The 20,427-nt window shown below is 35.9% G+C and overlaps 2 protein-coding genes across 2 annotated transcripts in view; one reads left to right on the plus strand and one right to left on the minus strand.

Annotated features, from left to right (window-relative positions):
* SLC25A12 (solute carrier family 25 member 12) overlaps nt 1-20,427 on the minus strand; it is a 194,907-nt gene that overhangs the window by 150,061 nt on the left and 24,419 nt on the right. The window lies entirely within an intron of this gene.
* HAT1 (histone acetyltransferase 1) overlaps nt 1-20,427 on the plus strand; it is a 61,812-nt gene that overhangs the window by 30,809 nt on the left and 10,576 nt on the right. Inside the window, exons 5-9 of the mRNA XM_027588359.1 lie at nt 5,596-5,775; nt 6,053-6,174; nt 6,675-6,779; nt 7,104-7,210; nt 18,092-18,243. Of these exons, the coding sequence (XP_027444160.1) occupies nt 5,596-5,775; nt 6,053-6,174; nt 6,675-6,779; nt 7,104-7,210; nt 18,092-18,243 (666 nt within the window). The remainder of the gene's footprint in view (nt 1-5,595; nt 5,776-6,052; nt 6,175-6,674; nt 6,780-7,103; nt 7,211-18,091; nt 18,244-20,427) is intronic.

The following is a 20,427-nucleotide window of genomic DNA, read 5'->3' on the forward strand; positions in this document are numbered from 1 at the left end:
TACATATATCTGATCTTTATCCATTCATCTATGATGGACACTTAGGTTGCTTCCACATCTTGCCTATTGTAAATAATTCTGCAGTGAACACAAGGGTGCACGTAGCTCTTCAAATTGGTGTTTTCGTTTTCTTCCAGTAAATATCCAGAAGTGGAATTGCTGGATTGTGTAGTAGTTCTGTCTTTAATTTTTTGAAGAACCTTCATACTGTTTTCCATAGTGGCTGCACCAATTACATTCCCAACAACAGTGTATGCGCGTTCTCCACTTTTCTCCGCTTTTTTTTTTTTAAGATTTATTTATTTGAGAGAGATAGTGACAGAGATAGAGAGAGCAGGTGTGGGGAGGAGAGGGAGAAGCAGGGAGCCCGATGCCGGGCTCCACCCCAGGACCCTGGGATCATGACCTGAGCAGAAGGCAGACACTTAAGACTGAGCCACCCAGGCGCCCCATCTCCGCTTTTTAGTATAATGATGTGATCCCATTTGTTTATTTTAGCTTTTGTTGCCCTTGCCTGAGGAGACTAGTCTGAAAAAATATTGCTAAGACCAGTGTTAAAGAGCTTATTGCCTCTGTTTTCTTCTAGGAGTTTTATGGTTTCAAGTCTCACATTCAAGTCTTTAATCCATTTTGAATTTATTTTTCTATATAATGTACAAGAGTGGTCCAGTTTCATTCTTTTGCCTGTGGCTGTCCAGTTTTCCCAATGCTATTTATTGGAGAGACTGTCTTTCCCATTGTTTATTCTTGCTTCCTTTGTCATCGATTACTTGACCATATATGTATGGGTTTATTGCTAGGCATTCTCTTCTGTTGCGTTGATCTCTGTGTCTGTTTCTGTGCCAGTACCATACTGTTTGGACTACTACAGCTTCGTAGTCTAGCATACTGTGAAATCAGGGAGCGTGAGATCTCCAGATTTGTTGTTCTTTCTCAGGATTGCTTTGGCTATTCAGGACCTTTTGTGGTTCCATACAAATTTTAGGATTCTTTATTCTAGTTCTGTGAAAAAAGCCATTGGTATTTTGAGGGAAGGTGCATTGAATCTGTAGATTGCTTTGAGTAGTACAAACATTTTAATAATAATAATTCTTCTAAACCATGAGTACAGTATATCTTTCCACTTATTTGTGTTGTCTTCAGTTTCTTTCATCTTACACTTTTCAGAGCCTCCTGCTTTCTCTTGAGTTAATTTCATTGCCTTTTAGTGTAAGGGTGTATGACTAAGATTGTTCAGTCTTGCTAATTGCTAGCATTTCTGGGAAAAGGTTTGGCAGAGGAAGTTGAAATACATGGGTACAGTTTGTATTATCTGTGAACTTCAGTTGTCTGTTTTATCCTTGTCTCCTACTAATATGGATTGAATTTGAGAGTAGATGAGAGCAGATTTTTAAAATTTTCTGGAGGGGCACCTGGGTGGCTCAGTCATTAAGCGTCTGCCTTCAGCTCAGGTCATGATTCCAGGGTCCTGGGATCGAGCCCCTCATTGGGCTCCCTGCTCCACGGGGAGCCTGCTTCTCCCTCTCCCACTCCCCCTGCTTGTGTTCCCTCTCTCGCTGTGTCTCTGTCAAAATAAATAAATAAAATCTTAAAAAAAAAAATTCTGGATTCTTTAGCCTCTTATAGAAAAACCCTGTGTACTTACAAAAATTTAATCTTGAAATGAAAAAATAATCTTTAGTAGGTTAATAATATTTCACTGTACTTTTTTTGATAATTGTAACTGTTTTTCATGAGTAATGCTTTTTATAAAATATATGAAAAGCTTTAAAATTATATATTGAGATTTCTGTCTTAGAATTTTATATGTGAGTTTAGGTAGCAAAACACCAATGCAGTATAAATCACAGGATACCGCCTTCGTTTTTCCAGTAGTGAAAAAATTCACACTGTTAATTTCTCTAACAATACTCAAATTTCCACAGCTTAAATGTTGTCAGGTAATGTAAGATTGAGCAAATTAAGTAGATATGGAAATTTTTTGGCTTGTTTTTGTAGCATATCTTAGGTAATCTTAGAATTCTAGTCAATGTTAATTAAGCCTACCACTTTAGCCATGTAAAAGGACCACCTACTTAACATGCCTTTTTTAATTGCTATTTCAAAAATAACACCATAGACAAATTTACACAAATGGTGCTATTTAGGAAAAGATCCTAAAGATGTAATTTGGTTTTCAAATGTGGACAAATACAAATAAAGTGTAAACATGTTTATATCATAGCAGACTACCAGTTATTTTCAGGTACATTCTTTATGCAGTGATGAGGAAAAGCAAAAATGGCTTCATGGGAACATGACATGTGTAACAAAGTACAGAACATTGGAAGTTGAAATGACCAGAGTGAGAGAGTATACAGTCTAAAACATTTCATCATGACTGACCTAAGAACTAAATAGAATAGTTACCTTTATACTTTCCTTTTTTAAAAGCTATTGCTAAATGTTTGGAAAACATTTGTAAGGCATGTCTTTATTAATTGAATAGATCAGGTTGTATTCTGGATTCTTGATCTATTCAGCTTAATTTCTTTTTTTTTAAACACAGGTTTGTTTTTTTTAATTTTTTTAAAGTAGGCTCCATGTCCAGTATGGAGCCCACTGCAGGGCTTGAACTCATGACCCTGAGATCAAGACCCAAGCTGAGATAAAGAGTCAGATGCTTAACCACCTGAACCACCCAGGCACCCCTTATCTTTTCTATATATTTTTCCATAAGTTTAATTGAAGTTTAAAATAATACCCTTGCAGGTAGGGAATTTTTCAGTTATCTTCAGAAATAGAATCTGAACTTTTAGCTACAAGCATTGGAACTAAAAGGTTTCAGTTAATCTTTGATTCAACATTGAATTTTAAAAAGATGAGAAAGGAGGGTGCCTGTCTGGCTCGGTCACTAGAGCATGCAACCTTTTTTTTTTTTTAAGAATTATTTTCTTTTAGAGAGAGAGCATGTGCACACACTTGCATGAGAGTGGGGTGAAGAGGAGGAGAGGGAGAGAGAAACTCAGGTGGACTCCATGCTGATCATGGAGCCCAATGTGGGGCTCGATCCTATGACCTGGCGATCACAACTTGAGCCAAAACCAAGAGTCCGATGCTCAACCAACTGTGCTACCCAGGTGCCTGGAGCATGCGACTCTTGATCTAAGGGTTGTGAGTTCAAGCCCCATCTTGGGCTTAGAGCCTACTAAAATAAATAAATGAATTAAAATTTTAAAAATAAAAGTTCTTTTCAGATTGATGAGATGAGTTTTTCTGTAGTGATGATTTTATTATCTGGCCAGTAATCCAATATGAAAAATGAATATTTAACTGAACTAAATTAGAAGAGTACAGATCTCTAAAACAAGTAGTTATAGGATTTTTTTCTTAAAACAGAATCTAAAGAGAAATGCATATGTTTTTCCTCTAGTGAGGCAAGATTCTGAATTCTAGGTTTGAAGAGCCCTTTGGTTTTATGTTCTATATTTTATGTAATATATCTGATACACATTTTCTCTAATCTTATTTATAACAGAGTCCTTGTTTTTAAACTTAGCCTTTTATTTTCCTGTAAAAGTTCTGAATGTGTAAACTTGCCCAAAGCAAAATATTTATTTGAAGATATTTATTACAATATATAGGTATCCTTTGAAGACTGAAAGTTAACTCTATTTCAACTTTGTTGAGCTCAAACCTTTGGGTTGGTCTGTCTTCCACCAGAACTGCTACTTGAAACTTAGTTTCTAAGAAATCTTTGAAGCACATTTGATGCAAGATGTGTGAAGTTATTTGATCATACTTTGCAATGCCTTGTTGAGAAGACAGGATAGAGGGAAGTTTTTAAAAGTTAGAATTAAATACACTATAAGTGCTTTGAAGTGTTTTAAACTGATAGATTATAAACCTCTTTATTTAAAAAGCATTTCTTGACTTTTTTTACCTTGAACTAAAATTATACTACTTTACCCATTACTGCTTTGGATTTTAATTGCCACACATCAGACCCATTAAGACTATCCCTTATTATTACAGTTTCCTGTGGTAATTATTAAAATTGTATATATTCTATAAAATATGTTTAAGATAGTCTCTTCACATTAGATAGCAGTTTAAACAAAAAATATCAAATGCAGTTTATTTGGTTTAGAGGGTAAATGAATACATATTAGAAATAAGCTGTTGGGTAAAATACTGAAGAGCTATATTTTAAATAATAGCTCTTCTTTTTTTTATAGCTATAAACAAGTTATGTATAAATGTTGGTGGTACCAGAGCATTGAAAATAAAACTTGTTTGTGATAAACTCCATCCTTGGTTCTCTATCCTAAAATGTAACTGAATGATAAAAAAGTGCTATTCATCTGCAGGTGCATTGCTTCTACTTAGTTAAAAGATGGTTGAAAGGACAGGAATTAGTAGCATGTTGTATTAGCCTTTTGTAGTGTATTTTGTCCTAAGCATCTTAATTTCCCTGTTTTGAATGCTAAGTAGCAAGGGTCTTGGTTTAGAACTAATACCCATCATGCATGTAAACGGTATGAAAGAGCTGCTTAGTAAGTTAACACAAAGTGTTCTTGTGTCAGTCCTTGTGGAAATAGATACAATACAAACATTACAGCTGAACTCACGGCAAACTCCATTAAGTAAAAACCTGGCCTCATTGTTCAGGAAAAAGTTTGAATAGAATGCAAGCTCATTTTGTTGAATGTAATGTCAGGCTTTTAGGGACTGTATTGAGGGATAAGGTTTTGTTAAGTTGAGACCAATTCATTAAGTTTTATTGCCTGGTGAGAAGCAGTAATACTTTATTGTAAGACTTCATCAAATATTCATGGTTAAAGAGAAGTAGTAAATGTATTCAATCAAGTGGTCTTTTGGGGTTTTGAAAGGGATTATGAAGTCTGCTCAGCTGATAGTTTTAACATTCATTGAGGTTGTTTAACAAGGGTAATTTTAGTCTCTGAGTTTAATTTTGTTGTCCAGGCTTGTCTCTTTTTACTGTCACAAATCCAAGTCTATAAAAATTGTGTCACATTATAGAGATGAGTGGATAATATATCCATTCATATAAATTATGTATGTCCTAAATGGGTATATTTTTTAAATTGTCATGTTAATACTGAGTTTAATGTATGAAAGAGTTATGACCTGTCTACTTGTTCGTTGTGAGTTTGCTTTTCGTTTGGTCAGACTATAGCCTCACCTTACCACTGCTTGTGATCTTTTCATGTCTTGGATAATATCGTCTCCTTGACATACATAAAATAATAAGCAGCCTTTTGTTTGGGCCAGTTCAAATTGTCCTGAAAGGATATAGTCAGTATTTTGTAGATGCTGTTAGAAATTTCAGTAGCATAGTCCTCATTCTTGTACTTGATTTCAGGCTACCTGTCTCTTTTTTATTTTTGTATATACTTCTGCTCATCTCAGATTTGGGTGATAGTCTTTCGTGCACACAAAATTCATCCTTTCCCAGTTCTCAATGTGTTTACTTCTTTAACTGTGAACTGCAGTTTTGTGATTTTTGTCCATTTCAAAGAAATTAAGCATATTCAACTAAAAGTCAAATTTGTTATGAATTTTTTCTTATGTCTTTTAACCTCTATTCTTTAGGCAGATGATGTTGAGGGCAAAATTAGACAAATCATCCCACCTGGATTTTGTACAAACACAAATGATTTTCTCTCTTTGCTGGAAAAAGAAGTTGATTTCAAGCCATTTGGAACCTTACTCCATACATACTCTGTTCTCAGTCCAACAGGAGGGGAAAACTTTACCTTTCAGATATACAAGGTAAAGATAAATCTGAATATTTCTTGAGTAAAAAGTGCTCCATTTGCCTGAAACCTGTATGCTGTTTTGTTGTGTTATTTTCAGTGACTCATTTCTAGCTTCAGGAAACAAGTTTCTGTCAGGATTAAAAACAAAGATCTATTTTGTGTGTGTGTCTGTGTACACATCTTTAATCTGAGACTTCTAAACATTTTCCCACAGGATAGTTTTGTGTTCTACAGACTTTCACTTACCTCTGTGATGAGTTTCACCTGACTTTTCCTGGCTTTTTCCCTAGGCTGACATGACATGTAGAGGCTTTCGAGAATATCATGAAAGGCTTCAGACCTTTTTGATGTGGTTTATTGAAACTGCTAGCTTTATTGACGTGGATGATGAAAGATGGCACTACTTTCTAGTGTAAGTACAGTTCTAAAGCAACAGTAGACCTTATTACCTCCACAAAGCCAGCATTTTAATTGTGGCGGCCCAATTATTGGGACAGTATAATGATATTTTTCCCAGGAAAGAAAAACTATTGTTTATGAGGCTTGAGTTTTCCTTCATTATGCTTTCGGAGACCTTGAGAATAGAGCTGAATTAAATGCTGTTGTCCGTTAGGACCCTGAATGTAGGCTTAAACAGTAAAATGAGCTTTGCCTGTGTTTTCTTTTACTTGCCACCTATTCATCTTTATAATAGGCAAGTGCACTGAAGTGATGTAAAGAGGTCTGATTTATCCAAGTTGCTGCACACCAATTAAGTGAATTGTACATTCAGAACATAGCAGGTGTACCCATTGGGCCCTCACAGAGTAGCTTGCTGACACTGAAAATTCAGTCAGAGAATGGAAAAGAAAATGGACACTGCATGGGAGCGCGACTGTAATTGACCTGCTTGGCTTTCTGTTTTATCTGCAGATTTGAGAAGTATAATAAGGATGGAGCTACGCTCTTTGCGACCGTAGGCTACATGACAGTCTATAATTACTATGTGTACCCAGACAAAACCCGGCCACGTGTAAGGTAATTGGCGGTATAACACGTGCCTTGTCTTTTATTTCAGAAGAAGGAACTGCTGAAGTTTCCAATACTTGTTATAATAGTGTTGATTTGTTTTAAAAAATCACCATTATTCATTGGCTATGTACTGATTTATTTCATTGTTCCCTTTGAAACAGTGTAGAAGATTAAACCAATTTTGAGTATCTCAGTAATTTTTGGATTTCTTGAAGGTTGACTAAAAAAAACCCCACTAACTTTAAAATGTTCTTCATACTACAGTGATTTGCAATTTTTAAACAGATCATGTTGTGATATTTTAATTTTACAATCATTTCTTTACTGTAGTCAGATGCTGATACTGACTCCATTTCAAGGTCAAGGCCATGGTGCTCAACTTCTTGAAACAGTTCATAGATACTACATTGCATCTCCTTCTGTTCTTGATATTACAGGTATGTAAAATTTGATTTGTTACTGAAAGAGTCTTTCTAAAGAATCTCTTCTTTACTGATTGATTTTGGTTTTGTCAAAAATAACTGTTCTGTTTTAAATAGCATTCTCTTGGGGTCTTTTTGGAACTGTGTAAAGATGGCTTATGTGGTTACATTTTAAGTTATAATAAGCCTTTGGTGTGATTGGATTGTATATCCAAGTAAGAAGTGCTTTATGAATTGAACAGATTGAAGATAATGAATTGAATGTATATTGGCAAATCGTGGTCAGGCATATGTACTTTTTAAGTGTGGTGTGACTTAGTTCAGTTTATTTGGCCAACCATTGCATTGCTCAGAGGCCCTGCTCTAATTTTCATGTAGAGGAAGAATATTCTAAACCTTACTGAGAAAGAAAAACCAAGGCAAATAATTCCTGAATAGAATACACATTTCTTAAGGCATGTCTTTTTTATTCCTAAAATGCATGCCTTCACACCAGTAGTTTATAAGGTGAAATGCAGGCCTATTTGTTTTGGAAACATCTTTCATTATGAATTAGCCAGAGAAGAAGTATTATGAATAGGATTCTTAGGAGAAGGAGAGAGACTGTCCTCTTTAAAGTCATCATTAGATGGAGTTACAGATAATAGTATGTAAACATGTGAGCTACCACAGAACAAAGTGGCCCCGGAACATTTATGTTGTCATTATTTTCTTTCCCCTGAGTAACACTGTTTCAAATTTGTTAACTCAGAAAGTTGCTGATTAAACTGAAAGTCACCCTTTTTTTTCCTTCATGAAAAATATTATACCAGATCTTCATATCCAAATTAGGTATTGCATTTTATTAATTCATAACAGTTTGAGTACATTTTTGTTTTTAAAACTGCAATGCTTAAAAAAAATAAAAACTGCGATGCTTAACACACACTAAAATTTAATTTGTTCAAAAAAATGCTATTTTGGCATTTTATTTTACCACTTCGTTTGAAGACACCAAAAAAAAAAAAAAAAGTACTGGATGGGGGACTGACTAGAATATAAGTAGGCTTGTGAAAAGAATATAAATAGGCTAACAGGCAGATTATTAGCTTTTCATGTAATGTAGTGGTTTTGCTTGTCCAGAGTAAATAAAGTTACTCCAAAAGAGATTCTGAATTGATCCTGTAGATTAATAAAAAACATTTTGTTTTTAAAAGGGAGTTCCATATTTATAGAGTTGAATTATTTTTTCATCTGACTTTCGTGCTCCTGTGAAATGGTTTAGAAATTTGGGAGATAAAGAAGTAACTGCTTAAGTTGGTTTATATCAAAAGTTACAAATTGTTTAAGTGACACCTTTACTAGCTAAGTGAAAAATTATAGAAACATAATAAAAATGATTACACTTCTTTTTAACTAAGCTAAAAATTGTGTCGCTTCTGTTTACCTTATACAGCTTGGACTTGGTGCTACACGAAGGGACTTTTTTTGGTGATTTTAATCTGGAGACTTAGAGTTCACATAAGTAGTCTTTGTCTTCTCTAGTGGGTAATGTGCCAGCAGGAGTTGTTTCTGTGAAGCCTCTTAACCATTTTCTTCTGTCTACTCCAACCAGTAAAGTCCTTGATACTTAGCACCAATTAGCAGATAAAGAATTTTATTTCTTAAATCTCAGTGAAGAGTCATCAATAGTGGTAGCCTTTATTCATTGCAAACTGAAGTCTCCAAAGAGAAAAGACTAAACGTGCTAAAGGACTTCTGAATTTGAAAACTAGGTATCAGCTTTTATTTTCAGCGTTAACATTTCTCAGCATTATAAATTACTAAAAATGCCTTATCAGCTGTTTTCATGAAGATATTTCTTTTAGATTTCCATACCCAGTCTTTTTAAAAAAGAAAATAACAGAATTTTCCACTTTTTAGTCATTTTAGTTCCTGTTTCTCCATTATTTTGTATATATATTTTTAACTTTGTGGTTCTTTAGCAGGTTCTGGATCTCCCTTTGCAATTCCGAATATTCTTTATATAGAGATGGCTTTTTGCTTACTTGACATACAGCCAGATATAGTAATAATTAAAAGTTAACATTGACAGGCCTGTGTTACAGGATAGATAGGTGTTTGTGGTGTAATTGCCATTCATTTTCTTTTTTTAGCACTTAATTTTAAAGTAAAATACTGAAAGACAGTTCTTTATATCACGTACATCTTCCTGTTGAGGATGTCACTATCTTAAGATACAAAGCGTTTGAGTACACTTCAGTTGTGTGACCTTATAAATTGAATCAGTGATTTGTTTCTTCTAGAATTATGAAGAGGTTTGCATTTGGCAATAGAAACTGATCTTGGGCTGGAGTATATATCAATATTACTAATCTATCAGTTGTGTACTAAGAGCTAATTATAAGTGTCCTTTAAATGTGCCCTATAGTACTGGAATGGAATATAGAATTATCTATAAGTTTTTTATACTTAGGTGGTTTGTGCTATCTCATTTTGTATGATTTTATCTCTAATATAGCACATTGATATTGAGAGTTTTTTTTTTTTAAAAAATGATAGAGGAGCACTTAAATTGTTAGATGATGTATTGGAAAAAATTCAGTTTTTGATTTTGCATGTCACTATAAATTTATACTCAAGAAAATTTCATCTTTTAAATGTATTGCTTATCTTTGTAGCACAGAAACAAAGGAATTGAAAGGTGTCATGAATTATTGAGTATCACTATTTTAAGTTCATTTTCAGTCTGACACTTTTGGTTAAAGTGCTTAAATATTGAAATGGTGACTTGGCCCCTTATATTGTCAGTCTATAACAGCTTATGTAAAGCTAAATGGAAATTTTTTGCCTTTTTTATTTGTGTGAAAATTTCTGATAGGAATATGGCATGAGTTTTTAGATTATTCTCAACAGTCATTCTTTTTTCTAGGATATGTTTTTTCCTAATCTTCTGAGGTCATATAAGTTACTTAAGCTATCACTCATACTAAATTTTATTTCAAATTGATACTAGCAACACAGTTCTTTTTTCTAAATCAGTTTAGAAGAGGTAGACTTGGAAAAATTGACATTGAATAAGCTTGAGCCTCATTTGTTAGTACTTTAGTACTTAAAAAAAATTTTTTTTAAAGAGATGCTTCTTTGAGAATTTTTGTCACTTCGTAGAGGTTATTGAGGTATGATTTCCATATCATAAAATTCACGCACTTTAAGTGTACAGTTCAGTGAGTTTTAGTGTGTCTGCCTAGTTTTGCAGCGACAGTCCTGTTTTAGAATATTTCTATCACAGTAAAGAGATCCCACATGTCCATTTGCAGGCAGTCCCTATTCCCAGTCTCTTACATTGAGGTTTGTGATCCATTTCGAGTTAGTTTTTGTGTGTTAGTTTCTAAAATCATCTTTTTACATTTGGCTATCCAGTTAACCCCATACCATTTGTTAAAAAGACTGTTTTTCCCCTATTAAATTGTCTTGGTACCTGTGTTGAAAATCAGTTGACCATAAATGTAAAGATTTATTTCTAGACTCTTATCATCTGTATATGTCTATCCTTATGCCAATATCATACTGTCTTGATTAGTTTACTGTAACTTTATATTGAGTTGGGTTTTTTTTTTAATGATAACGTGAAGATTAATATGCTGAATACATACATTGAATTTGTGGAGTGCGGTTTGCCTGGGTGCTGCAGAGTAAACAGAAGTTTTTTGAAATGATAGATGAGTAGGGTTAAAAATGGATACTGGCCCTGCCCAGGTGGCTGGGAATGGGGAGGGAAAGGCAGAGAGAGGAGGCTTCAGTTAGAGGGGGCTGGCCAGGGACAAGCCATGACCCTCAGGGACTCGAAGAATAGTCTCTCTCTGAGTGAGCACCCATGCAACACAGTCCGGGTCTGGTTGTTGCAAACTTAGCAGGAGCTGACCCCAGCACAACCACCCCTTACGGTGCAATCTACCTGGCAAATGAAAACTTCTTAACCCACCTCCTATATACTCCCTCTTCCTCCCAACAGAGATTCTAAATTCTGAAGACAAAACCATTCCATTGGTTACATAGGAAATACAGTCCTCATCTTTTTGTCTCAAAGATAGCCGCTATTCCCTCCCCAGTCCCCCAGCTCTCCTTTCCCCCCAGATGATTTATGTGCCAAGATGATGAAGAGGAGGCCCCAGGCCACAGGGGGGGCTTCTAGCTCTGAGGGGCTGCATCAGTGGCGCCAGGGCATAGAGTGGGCAAGACACAACAGAGGTCCTGGCAGTAGGGCCCACTTCCTCCCACAGGCCATGCTTACTTATTTGGAGTAAGTAATTGCATTCATTTCCTGATAAAGTTGCATCTTTTGCTTTTCTTGCTTCTTCTTTCTTCCTGGTGACCTCCTGCACTTCTGTCTGCTCTTTATGGCTGATCTCCAGCCAGGTGAGGTCAACCTTGGCCTGTTCTGTCTTCCCACTAAATGCATTTTAATGTAATGCTCTTTTGCTTTCTCTCTGTCTTCTTTCCTTGAAAGCACCTTTGACTTGTCCAGATCGATCTGTGTTACCTTTCTGATTATCTGTGCCACCCGGTTGTGGTTCTTGATGTTGATGAGCCATTTCACACCTTTGCTGGTGGTCATCTTCATTATCCTCAGCTTCTTTCCTTGCTTCTCCTCCTCCCTGGCCTTTTGCTTTCCAGCCTAGAGCTGTGTATCCTTTTCCTGGGGGCTCGTGTACTGCCTGCTAGGCCTTTGTGGCCTCCTTTGCTCCCTTTTTAGGTGTCGTGACTCCTGCAGCAATAGTGCCTCAGCCTTTCTATTGAGTTTTGAAATCAGAAAGTATTCCAGTCGTGTTCTTTTTCAAAATTATTTTGGTTATACAAGATCCCTTGTGTTTTCCTAAACTTTTTGTTTTCGGCTTATTTGATTTCCACTTTGATTTTTATTATTTTCTTCTGTTTCTTCGGGTTCATTTTGCTCTTATTCTAATGAAGACTGAAACCTAGGTGTTTTTTGTTTGTTTTTGTTTGTTTATTTATTTATTATTTATTTATTTATTTATTTGAGAGAGAGAGGGAGCACAAGCAGCGGGGAGCAGCAGAGGGAGAGGGAGAAGAAGCAGGCTCCCCACCGAGCAGGGAGCTGGATGCAGGGCTTGATCCAGGGCTTGATCCCAGGACCCCGGGATTATGACCTGAGCCAAAGGCAGACGCTTAACCGACTGAGCCACCCAAGTGCCCTGCAACTTAGGTTTTTAATTTGATTTGATGTCCTCCTTTTTTAATATAGACGTTTAAACATATAAATACTTCCATATTTATTTGTAAAATGTATATTTATATATGAATATAAACACTGTCTTAACTGATCACATACATTTTCTTTTTTTTTTAAGATTTTATTTATTTATTTGACGGAGAGAGACACAGCAAGAGAGTGGACACAAGCAGGGGGAGTGGAGAGGGAGAAGCAGGCTCCCCGCCGAGTAGGGAGCCCATTGCAGGCTCGATCCCAGGACCCTGTGATCATGAACTAAGCCGAAGGCCGATGCTTAATCAACTGAGCCACTCAGGCGCCCCCACATACATTTTCATAAATGCTTTCATTCATTTCAAAATACCTTGTTCTTTTCTCTTTTTAAGTAATCTCTATACCCAGTGTGGGGCTCAAACTCATAATCCTGAGATCAAGAGTCACATGCTCTACCTACTGAACCAGCCAGGTGCCCTGGTTCAAAATCTCTTCTAATGGCTTTTTGTTCCATGGGTTATTTAGAAGCATGTTGTTTAATTTCCACATATTGTGGATTCCCAAATTTCCTTCTTTTGATATCTAATTCTCTTGTTGTCAGAGAGCATGTTTTGTATGACTTCAGTTCTTTTTCATTTACTGAGTTTTGTTTTATGGTTTACCTTAGAGGTCCATAAACTTTTTATTTAAAGGCCTAAGTAATATCTTATGCTTTGCAAAGCCATGTATGTTCTGTGGTTGCCATAGGTGAGACTTGGCCAATGGGCCATTGTTTACTAATTTTTTGCCCAACCTATGATCTGTGCTGGAGAATGTTCCATGTGTGCTTGAAAAGAATGTGTATTCTGCTGTTGTTGGGTGAATTGTTACCTAACTACGAGCTAGTCAAGTTAGTTGATAGAACTGTTCAAGTCTTCTCTAGATTTGCTGATTTTTCTGTGTGGTGGTTCTAGCCATCATTGAGTAGTATTGACATTTCCAGCTATTTTGGTTGAATTGTCTATTTCTTCCCCTCATTCTGTCAGCTTTTAATTCGTTTACTTTGGGCTTCTGTTGTTAGTTGTGTGTGTCTTTTTATAACTTTAACATCTTCTTCATGAATTAACTTGTCATTATAAAATGTGCCTTTTTTTCCTCTTGTAATTTCTTTCATTTTGAACTGTATTTTTTCCGTTTTTTATTGTGCTAATGCTTAAACTCATCCTTTGACTGTCAGCCTTTGAATCTAAAATGTTTCTGTTGTAGACAGCATATAGTTGGATCTTTTTTTATCCACTGACAATCTCTGCTTTTTGATTGGAGTCTTTAGTATATTTAGATTTAATGTAATTATCACTATGGTTGGAATTATGCCTCCCATCATGCTGTTTGTTTTCTCTATGTTGCTTTTCATTGTTCTACTTTTATTTCTCCTTTGATGCCTTCTTTTGTGTTAAATAGATTTATTTTATTTTATTTTTTTAAATAGGCTCCACGCCCAGCATGGAGCCCAGTGAAAGTTCTTGAACTCACCACCCTGAGATCAAGACGTGAGCTGAGATCAAGAGTCAGATGCTTAACGGACTGAGCCACCCAGGCACCCTATAAATAGATATATTTTATTTATTTATTTATTTATTTTTAAAGATTTTATTTATTTATTCATGAGAGAGAGAGAGAGAGGCAGAGGGAGAAGCAGGCTCCCAAGGAGCAGGGAGCCCGATGCGGAACTCGATCCCAGGACCCTGGGATCATGACCTGAGCCGAAGGCATATGCTTAACCATCTGAGCCACCCAGGCGCCCTAAATAGATATATTTTAAATGAACAATTTTAATTCCTTTGTTTTGTTTTTGTTTTTCACTTTTTTTTATAGGTACTCTCTTAGTGGTTGCTCTGGGGATTACAATGTGCATCTTAATGTATCACAGTTTGCCTCAGATTAATATTCAATTCCAGTAAAATAAAGAAATTCTTTCACTGTGATTATTCTTCCTCCCCTCATTGTTCTACTGTTGTCATATATATTACATTTTTATGTTAGGTACCAAACATTGGTTTTATAATTATTTTTAATGTAATTGTCTTTTAAAGAAGTTGAGAGGAGAAAAGAAAAATATATTTATACCAACATTTACTTTTATTTTCATAATTAATTATCAATGTTCTTAATTTCTTCATATAGATTTGAGGTATCGTGTTCTTTTAACCTGAAGAACTTCTTTCGTATTTCTTGGGCAGGTCTGCTAGTGACACATTGCTTTGATCTTTGCTTTTCTGAGAATATCTTTGTTTTACCTTCATTTTTATTTTTTAAAGATTTGATTTATTTATTTGAGAGAGAGAATGAGAGGCAACATGAGGGGGAGGAGGGTGAGAGGGAGAAGCAGACTCCCTGCTGAGCAGGGAGCCCGATGTGGGACTCGATCCTGGGACTCCAGGGTCATGACCGGAGCCTAGGGCAGTCACTTAACCAACTGAGCCACCCAGGCGCCCTATTTTACCTTCATTTTGAAGGATAATTTTGCTGGATATAGAATTCTTGTTTGACGGTTATTTTTCTTTCAGTATTTTAAATATATTACCCCGCTGACTTCTGACCATCTGTGGTTTCTGATGAGTGGTTTTCCTCTTGCTGCTTTCAGGTTTTCCTGTTTGTCTCTGGCTTTTGACAGGGTCTGTACTTAAGTTATTTTGTTACTTTGTTCATCATCTGTGTACATTCCTAATAAACCATAATTTCATACCAAACTGATACAGTGACAGGATTTCACTTTAAAGCAATAGTCATATAATATTTACTTAATAATTACATGTATATGGTTAATACCAGAAGGAGGCATTAAGAAGGTACTCAGTACGGGGCACCTGGGTGGCTTAGTTGGTTAATTGTCTGCCTTTGGCTCAGGGCATGATCCCAGAGTCCTGAGAGCAGGCCCCGCATCAGGCTCCCTGCTCCTCGGGGGGCCTGCTTCTCCCTCTCCCTCTGCCTGCCGCTCCCCCTGTTTGTGCTCTCTCTCTCTCTGTCAAATAACAAAATAAAAAAAAAATAATATTCGGTGCATACAGATCAAATGGAGGATTGGATAATGACTCAGAATCATAAAACATTACCCCTTGCTCAGACTTTTTTTAATAAATAGCTTTATTGAGATATTAATATGTCATACAATTCACTTACTTAAATTGTACAATTTTTGAAATATTTACAGTGTAGCCATTATCATAATCTAATTTTGGAATATTCCTTTCTCCCAAAATAGAAACCCAGTACTCATTAGCAGTCACTCCTTTTCTCTTCCACCCCCCACCACCTATACCCCTCCAACTCTAGGCAACCACTAATCTACTTTTAGTCTCTATAGATTTGCCTATTCTGGACATTGAAGTTCATATAATATATGATACTTCTTTCACTTGGCATGTTTTCAAGGTTCATCCTTATTATAGCATGTATTAGTACTTTGTTTCTTTTTATTGACAATGAATATTCCCATTGTGTAGATATACCAAATTTTATGTATCCATTTATCAATTGAGGGACATTTTTTTTCTACTTTTTGGCTCTTAGGAATAGTGCTACTGTGAATATTTGTGTACAGGTGTAGACCTATGTTTCATATCTCTTGGGTACATACCTAGGAGTAGAAATGGTGGAAAATCTGATAACTATGTTTCACCTTTTGAGGTGCCACCAGGCTATTTTCCAAAGTGGCTGTACCAATTTAACATTTCCACCAGTAGTATAAAGGTTTCAGTTTCTCTACACTCTCATCAATATTTGTTACTTTTTTATTCTAGTCGTTCTAGTGGATGGAATTTTATTTCATTGTGGTTTTGATTTGCATTTTTTTCTTTTGTGGCTAATGATGTTGAGCATCTTTTCATGTGCTTATTGTCCCTTTGTATATCTTTTTGAGAAATGTCTGTTTAGATCCTTTGTTTTTTTAATTGGGTTCTCTTTTTCTTATTGAATTGTAAAACTTTTACATATAAAGTCTGGATACAAGTCCCTTGTCATATATATGACTTGCAAATATTTGCTCCCATTCTGTAAGTTGTCTTTTCATTTTCTTAATGGTATCATTTGAGCAGAAAAGTTTTAAATTTTGATATAGTCCAATTTATCTATTTTTTTCTTTTGTTACTTGTGCTTTTGGCTCTATTTGAGAAGCCATTGCCTAACCAAAGGTCATGAAGATTTACTCCTATGTTTTCTTCTAAGAATTTTATAGTCTTATCCCTTACATTTAGGTCTATGATTCATTTTGCATTAATTTTTGTATATAGTGTGAGGAAAGGGGTCCAACTTCATCTTTTGCTTGTGGCGTTCCAGTTGTCCAACTACCATTTATTAAAAGACAATTCTTTCCCTCATTGATTTATCTTGGCACCTTTCTCAAAAAATAATTGACCATAAATGTAGGGGTTTATTTTTAACTCTCAATCCATTTCCATAGATCTACATATCTGTTTTTATGCCAGCACCATACTGTCTTGATTACTGTAGCTTTGCAGTAATTTTTGAAATCAGGAAATGCGAGTCTTCTTTTGTTCTTTTTCAAGATTGTTTTGGCTATTCTGGGTTCTTTCCATATCTGTGTGAATTTTAGGATAAACTTAATTTCTGCAACAAAAAAAGGCCAACTGGGATTTTTATAGGGATTGCATGGAATGATTTGTAGAGTATTGGTATTATAACAATATTAAGTCTCATGATCCATGAACTAGCTCAGCATTTAGCATTCTTTGTTTCAAGCCGTCTGCTTATGAGAAAGCAAGAGCTCAGAAAAGTAAGGTGACTTGCCCATGGTCCTACATCTATGAATGACAGAACTGGGACTCAAACTGATTTTCTCTGTGTAGTCGTCTTTCTACCCATCATGTTTTGATGTTTTCCTTATCTACTACATAGTGTAATGTACATAAGAGACAAACATAAAGGAAGATCTCTGCTCTTCAGATGCATTGAAGAAAGGATCAAAATCATATTGTCATTTTATTCTTATAAAAAAAAGATTTGCTTGTGAAAACAAAGAGGGTTTTTTTTTTATTATTGGTAAAAGCAGTGTGGCAGACTGTAAAGGTTATCGGATTAAAGTATGGGAGTTATAGGGGCGCCTGGGTGGCTCAGTCGTTGAGCGTCTGCCTTTGGCTCAGGTCATGATCCCAGGGTCCTGGGATCGAGCCCCGCATTGGGCTCCCTGCTCGGCGGGAAGCCTCCTTCTCCCTCTCCTGCTCCCCCTGCTTGTGTTCCTGTTCTCGCTGTGTCTCTCTGTCAAATAAATAAATAAAATCTTTTAAAAGAAAATAAAGTAAGGGAGTTATAAATTGAGCTTCAGAAGCCTTAGCTATCAGAGAATAGGAATTGATTATCCAAACTTGAATCGCTTGTTTATATAGCTACTTTAATTGAAAATAAAACTAAGATGCATATGATAGATAACACCCATCAAAAAGTTTACATTTGAAAGGAGTAGCTCTAATTTCACAGATACTATATGTCTTTGCAAAAGGATTGCACCTATAATTTTATTTGGCAAAGATAATGGTGCTGTTGTTTGATTAATAAGGAATAATCCTTTCCCATTGTAACTTTTGCCTTGTATGGTTCTTTTAAGAATATTTGTATTTCTAGCCTAGCATGTATATTGAGATTGCAAATGATGAATTATGTTGGATAAGGGAAATGTTATTCTGCCTTTTCTTTAGCGGAAGATCCATCCAAAAGCTATGTGAAATTAAGAGACTTTGTGCTTGTGAAGCTTTGTCAAGATTTGCCCTGTTTTTCCCGGGAAAAGTTGATGCAAGGATTCAGTGAAGATATGGCGATAGAGGCACAACAGAAGTTCAAAATAAATAAGGTATTTTTATTTTGTAGAAAAAAATTTCAGTTTTGAAGTTTTCTTTCTTTTTTTTTTTTTTAAGTATGTAACTTAAACATTGCAAGTACATTAAGAATACATGTGTGGGAGGTAGCAATGGTTGAGAGTATAGGCTCTGAATCCAAATTGTCTGGGTTAAGATCTGGCTACACCACTTAGTCTGTGACTTAGGGCAATTTAATTTTAACCTCATTAATAGAAGGGGAAGATAGTTGATATTATGGCTATATTAAAGTGTAACAAGCAGAACAAAATGGATAGTATGACCTTATTTTTACTTTTTAAAAAAATGTTTGATATGCCAAAATAGTTAATACATGTGGAGAAGTATATATACTTCTATATATTTGAATTTTAAAGTAGTAAATATCCTAAAATAGGTACGAAAAAATAATCTGGCAGTTCAGAGGAGGGAGTTTAGTTTATTATATTTGTGTATGGAAGGGAATCAAGAGTTTTTCATGGGATGGAGATGCATTTGATCTAAGCCTTGAAGAATGGGTAGGATTTGGATTATGAAAGTATCTGAGGGGCGTCTGGGTGGCTTGGTTGGTATCAGACTTTATTACAACTCAGGTAATGATCTTGGGGTCCTGGGATTGAGCCCTGTGTTGGGCTCAGGATAGAGTCTGTTTGGGTTTCTTTCCCTTTACCCTGGGCCCCCACTCACATGCACACTGTCTTTCAAAATAAATAAATCTTTCAAAAAAGAAAGAGATGTGAAGTGTATCCCAATAATAAGGACTAGTATATGATACTGTTACCCTCTCCTACCTCGCTTCTAAGGTATTATAGTTCCTGATTTTTTTCACTTAGTACTGTGGTCAGTACTCTTTATTTCAGCTCAGGTCATGATCTTGGGTTGTGGGGTTGAGCCCCTGCATCTGGCTCCCTGCTCAGCAGGGAGTCTGCTTAGAATTCTCTCTCTCCCCCACCACCAAAATAAATAAATAAATCTTAAAAAAAAAGAAGGAAAAAATGTTTCCTGGTCACTGACCTTCAACAGCTTAATTTGAACTGAAACTTACCATCTTCTCCTGCATTAAAACACTTTAATAGCTTCCTGGTTTTAAGATAAATATATGTTTTAGAAATATTTGGTATATCCAGACTACATTAAACCTTAGAGAATTTATTCAACAGCTCCGCTTTTAAAAGAGAATATGAACACATTTTTCAAAATCATGTTTTTCTTTTTCTGAAAGGAATTAAAATTTGGTATGGCACAGTGAGCCCATCATAATTTGGACCCCACCAATCTTGGTAGACTCAACTTTCTGCTACCTTCCTACATGCTCTGGCATTACTAAACCTCTTGTTATTTCCCAACCATGCTACATCTTTCTTCCTTTTATATCGCTTTACGTTAACTATGCCCTTTGCCCTTGATACCCCCTTCTCCTGTTCCTCCATCTTTGCCTTGCCAGATATTCATTTGTTCAGGTGTCCCTTCCAGAAAGTTCAAACATCATCTTCCCAATCTACCTATACCTAATCTCTCCCTCACCCCCAATGAATATGTAAGTGAAATAACACAAACAAAAAAACTATGGGCTACTCTTTTGGCTTCAGTGATTCCAAGATTTCTTGATTTTTCTAATATTTCTTGTTTTTCTCTGCCCTGTAACTGTCACTGTACTACAGGGTTCTGACCTCTCCCTCATTTTTTCACTGTTTATGCTTTCCTAACCAATACTATGGTTTTAACTCTTGCCTGTAAACTAATACTGCTTAAATCCTCATTCTTAGACTAGAGTTTTCTTCAGATTTATATGTTCTGGTGCCTTCTAAATCTCTCCTAGGCTGTGAAAACTCAGTCATTCCACACCCTCCTCCACACCCAATCTTTCTTCTTCTCTGTATTAGAATCCTTGTTCCTTTAGTATTCTTACTGACTCTTAGTTCAATGCCTTCATCATTTTTTGCCTGATTTAATAGCACAGCCTCTTAATTGGTCTCCCTGCCCTTCTTTTTGCTACCATTTCTATGTAGCTGAGAGAATGCTTTTTTTTTTTTTAAAGATTTTATTTATTTGACAGAGACACAGTGAGAGAGGGAACACAAGCAGGGGGAGCGGGAGAGGGAGAAGCAGGCTTCCTGCGGAGCAGGGAGCCCAGTGCAGGGCTCGATCCCAGGACCCTGGAATCATGACCTGAGCTGAAG

Source organism: Zalophus californianus, chromosome 3 (genome assembly GCF_009762305.2).
Source record: "Zalophus californianus isolate mZalCal1 chromosome 3, mZalCal1.pri.v2, whole genome shotgun sequence".
Taxonomy (NCBI): Eukaryota; Metazoa; Chordata; class Mammalia; order Carnivora; family Otariidae; genus Zalophus; species Zalophus californianus.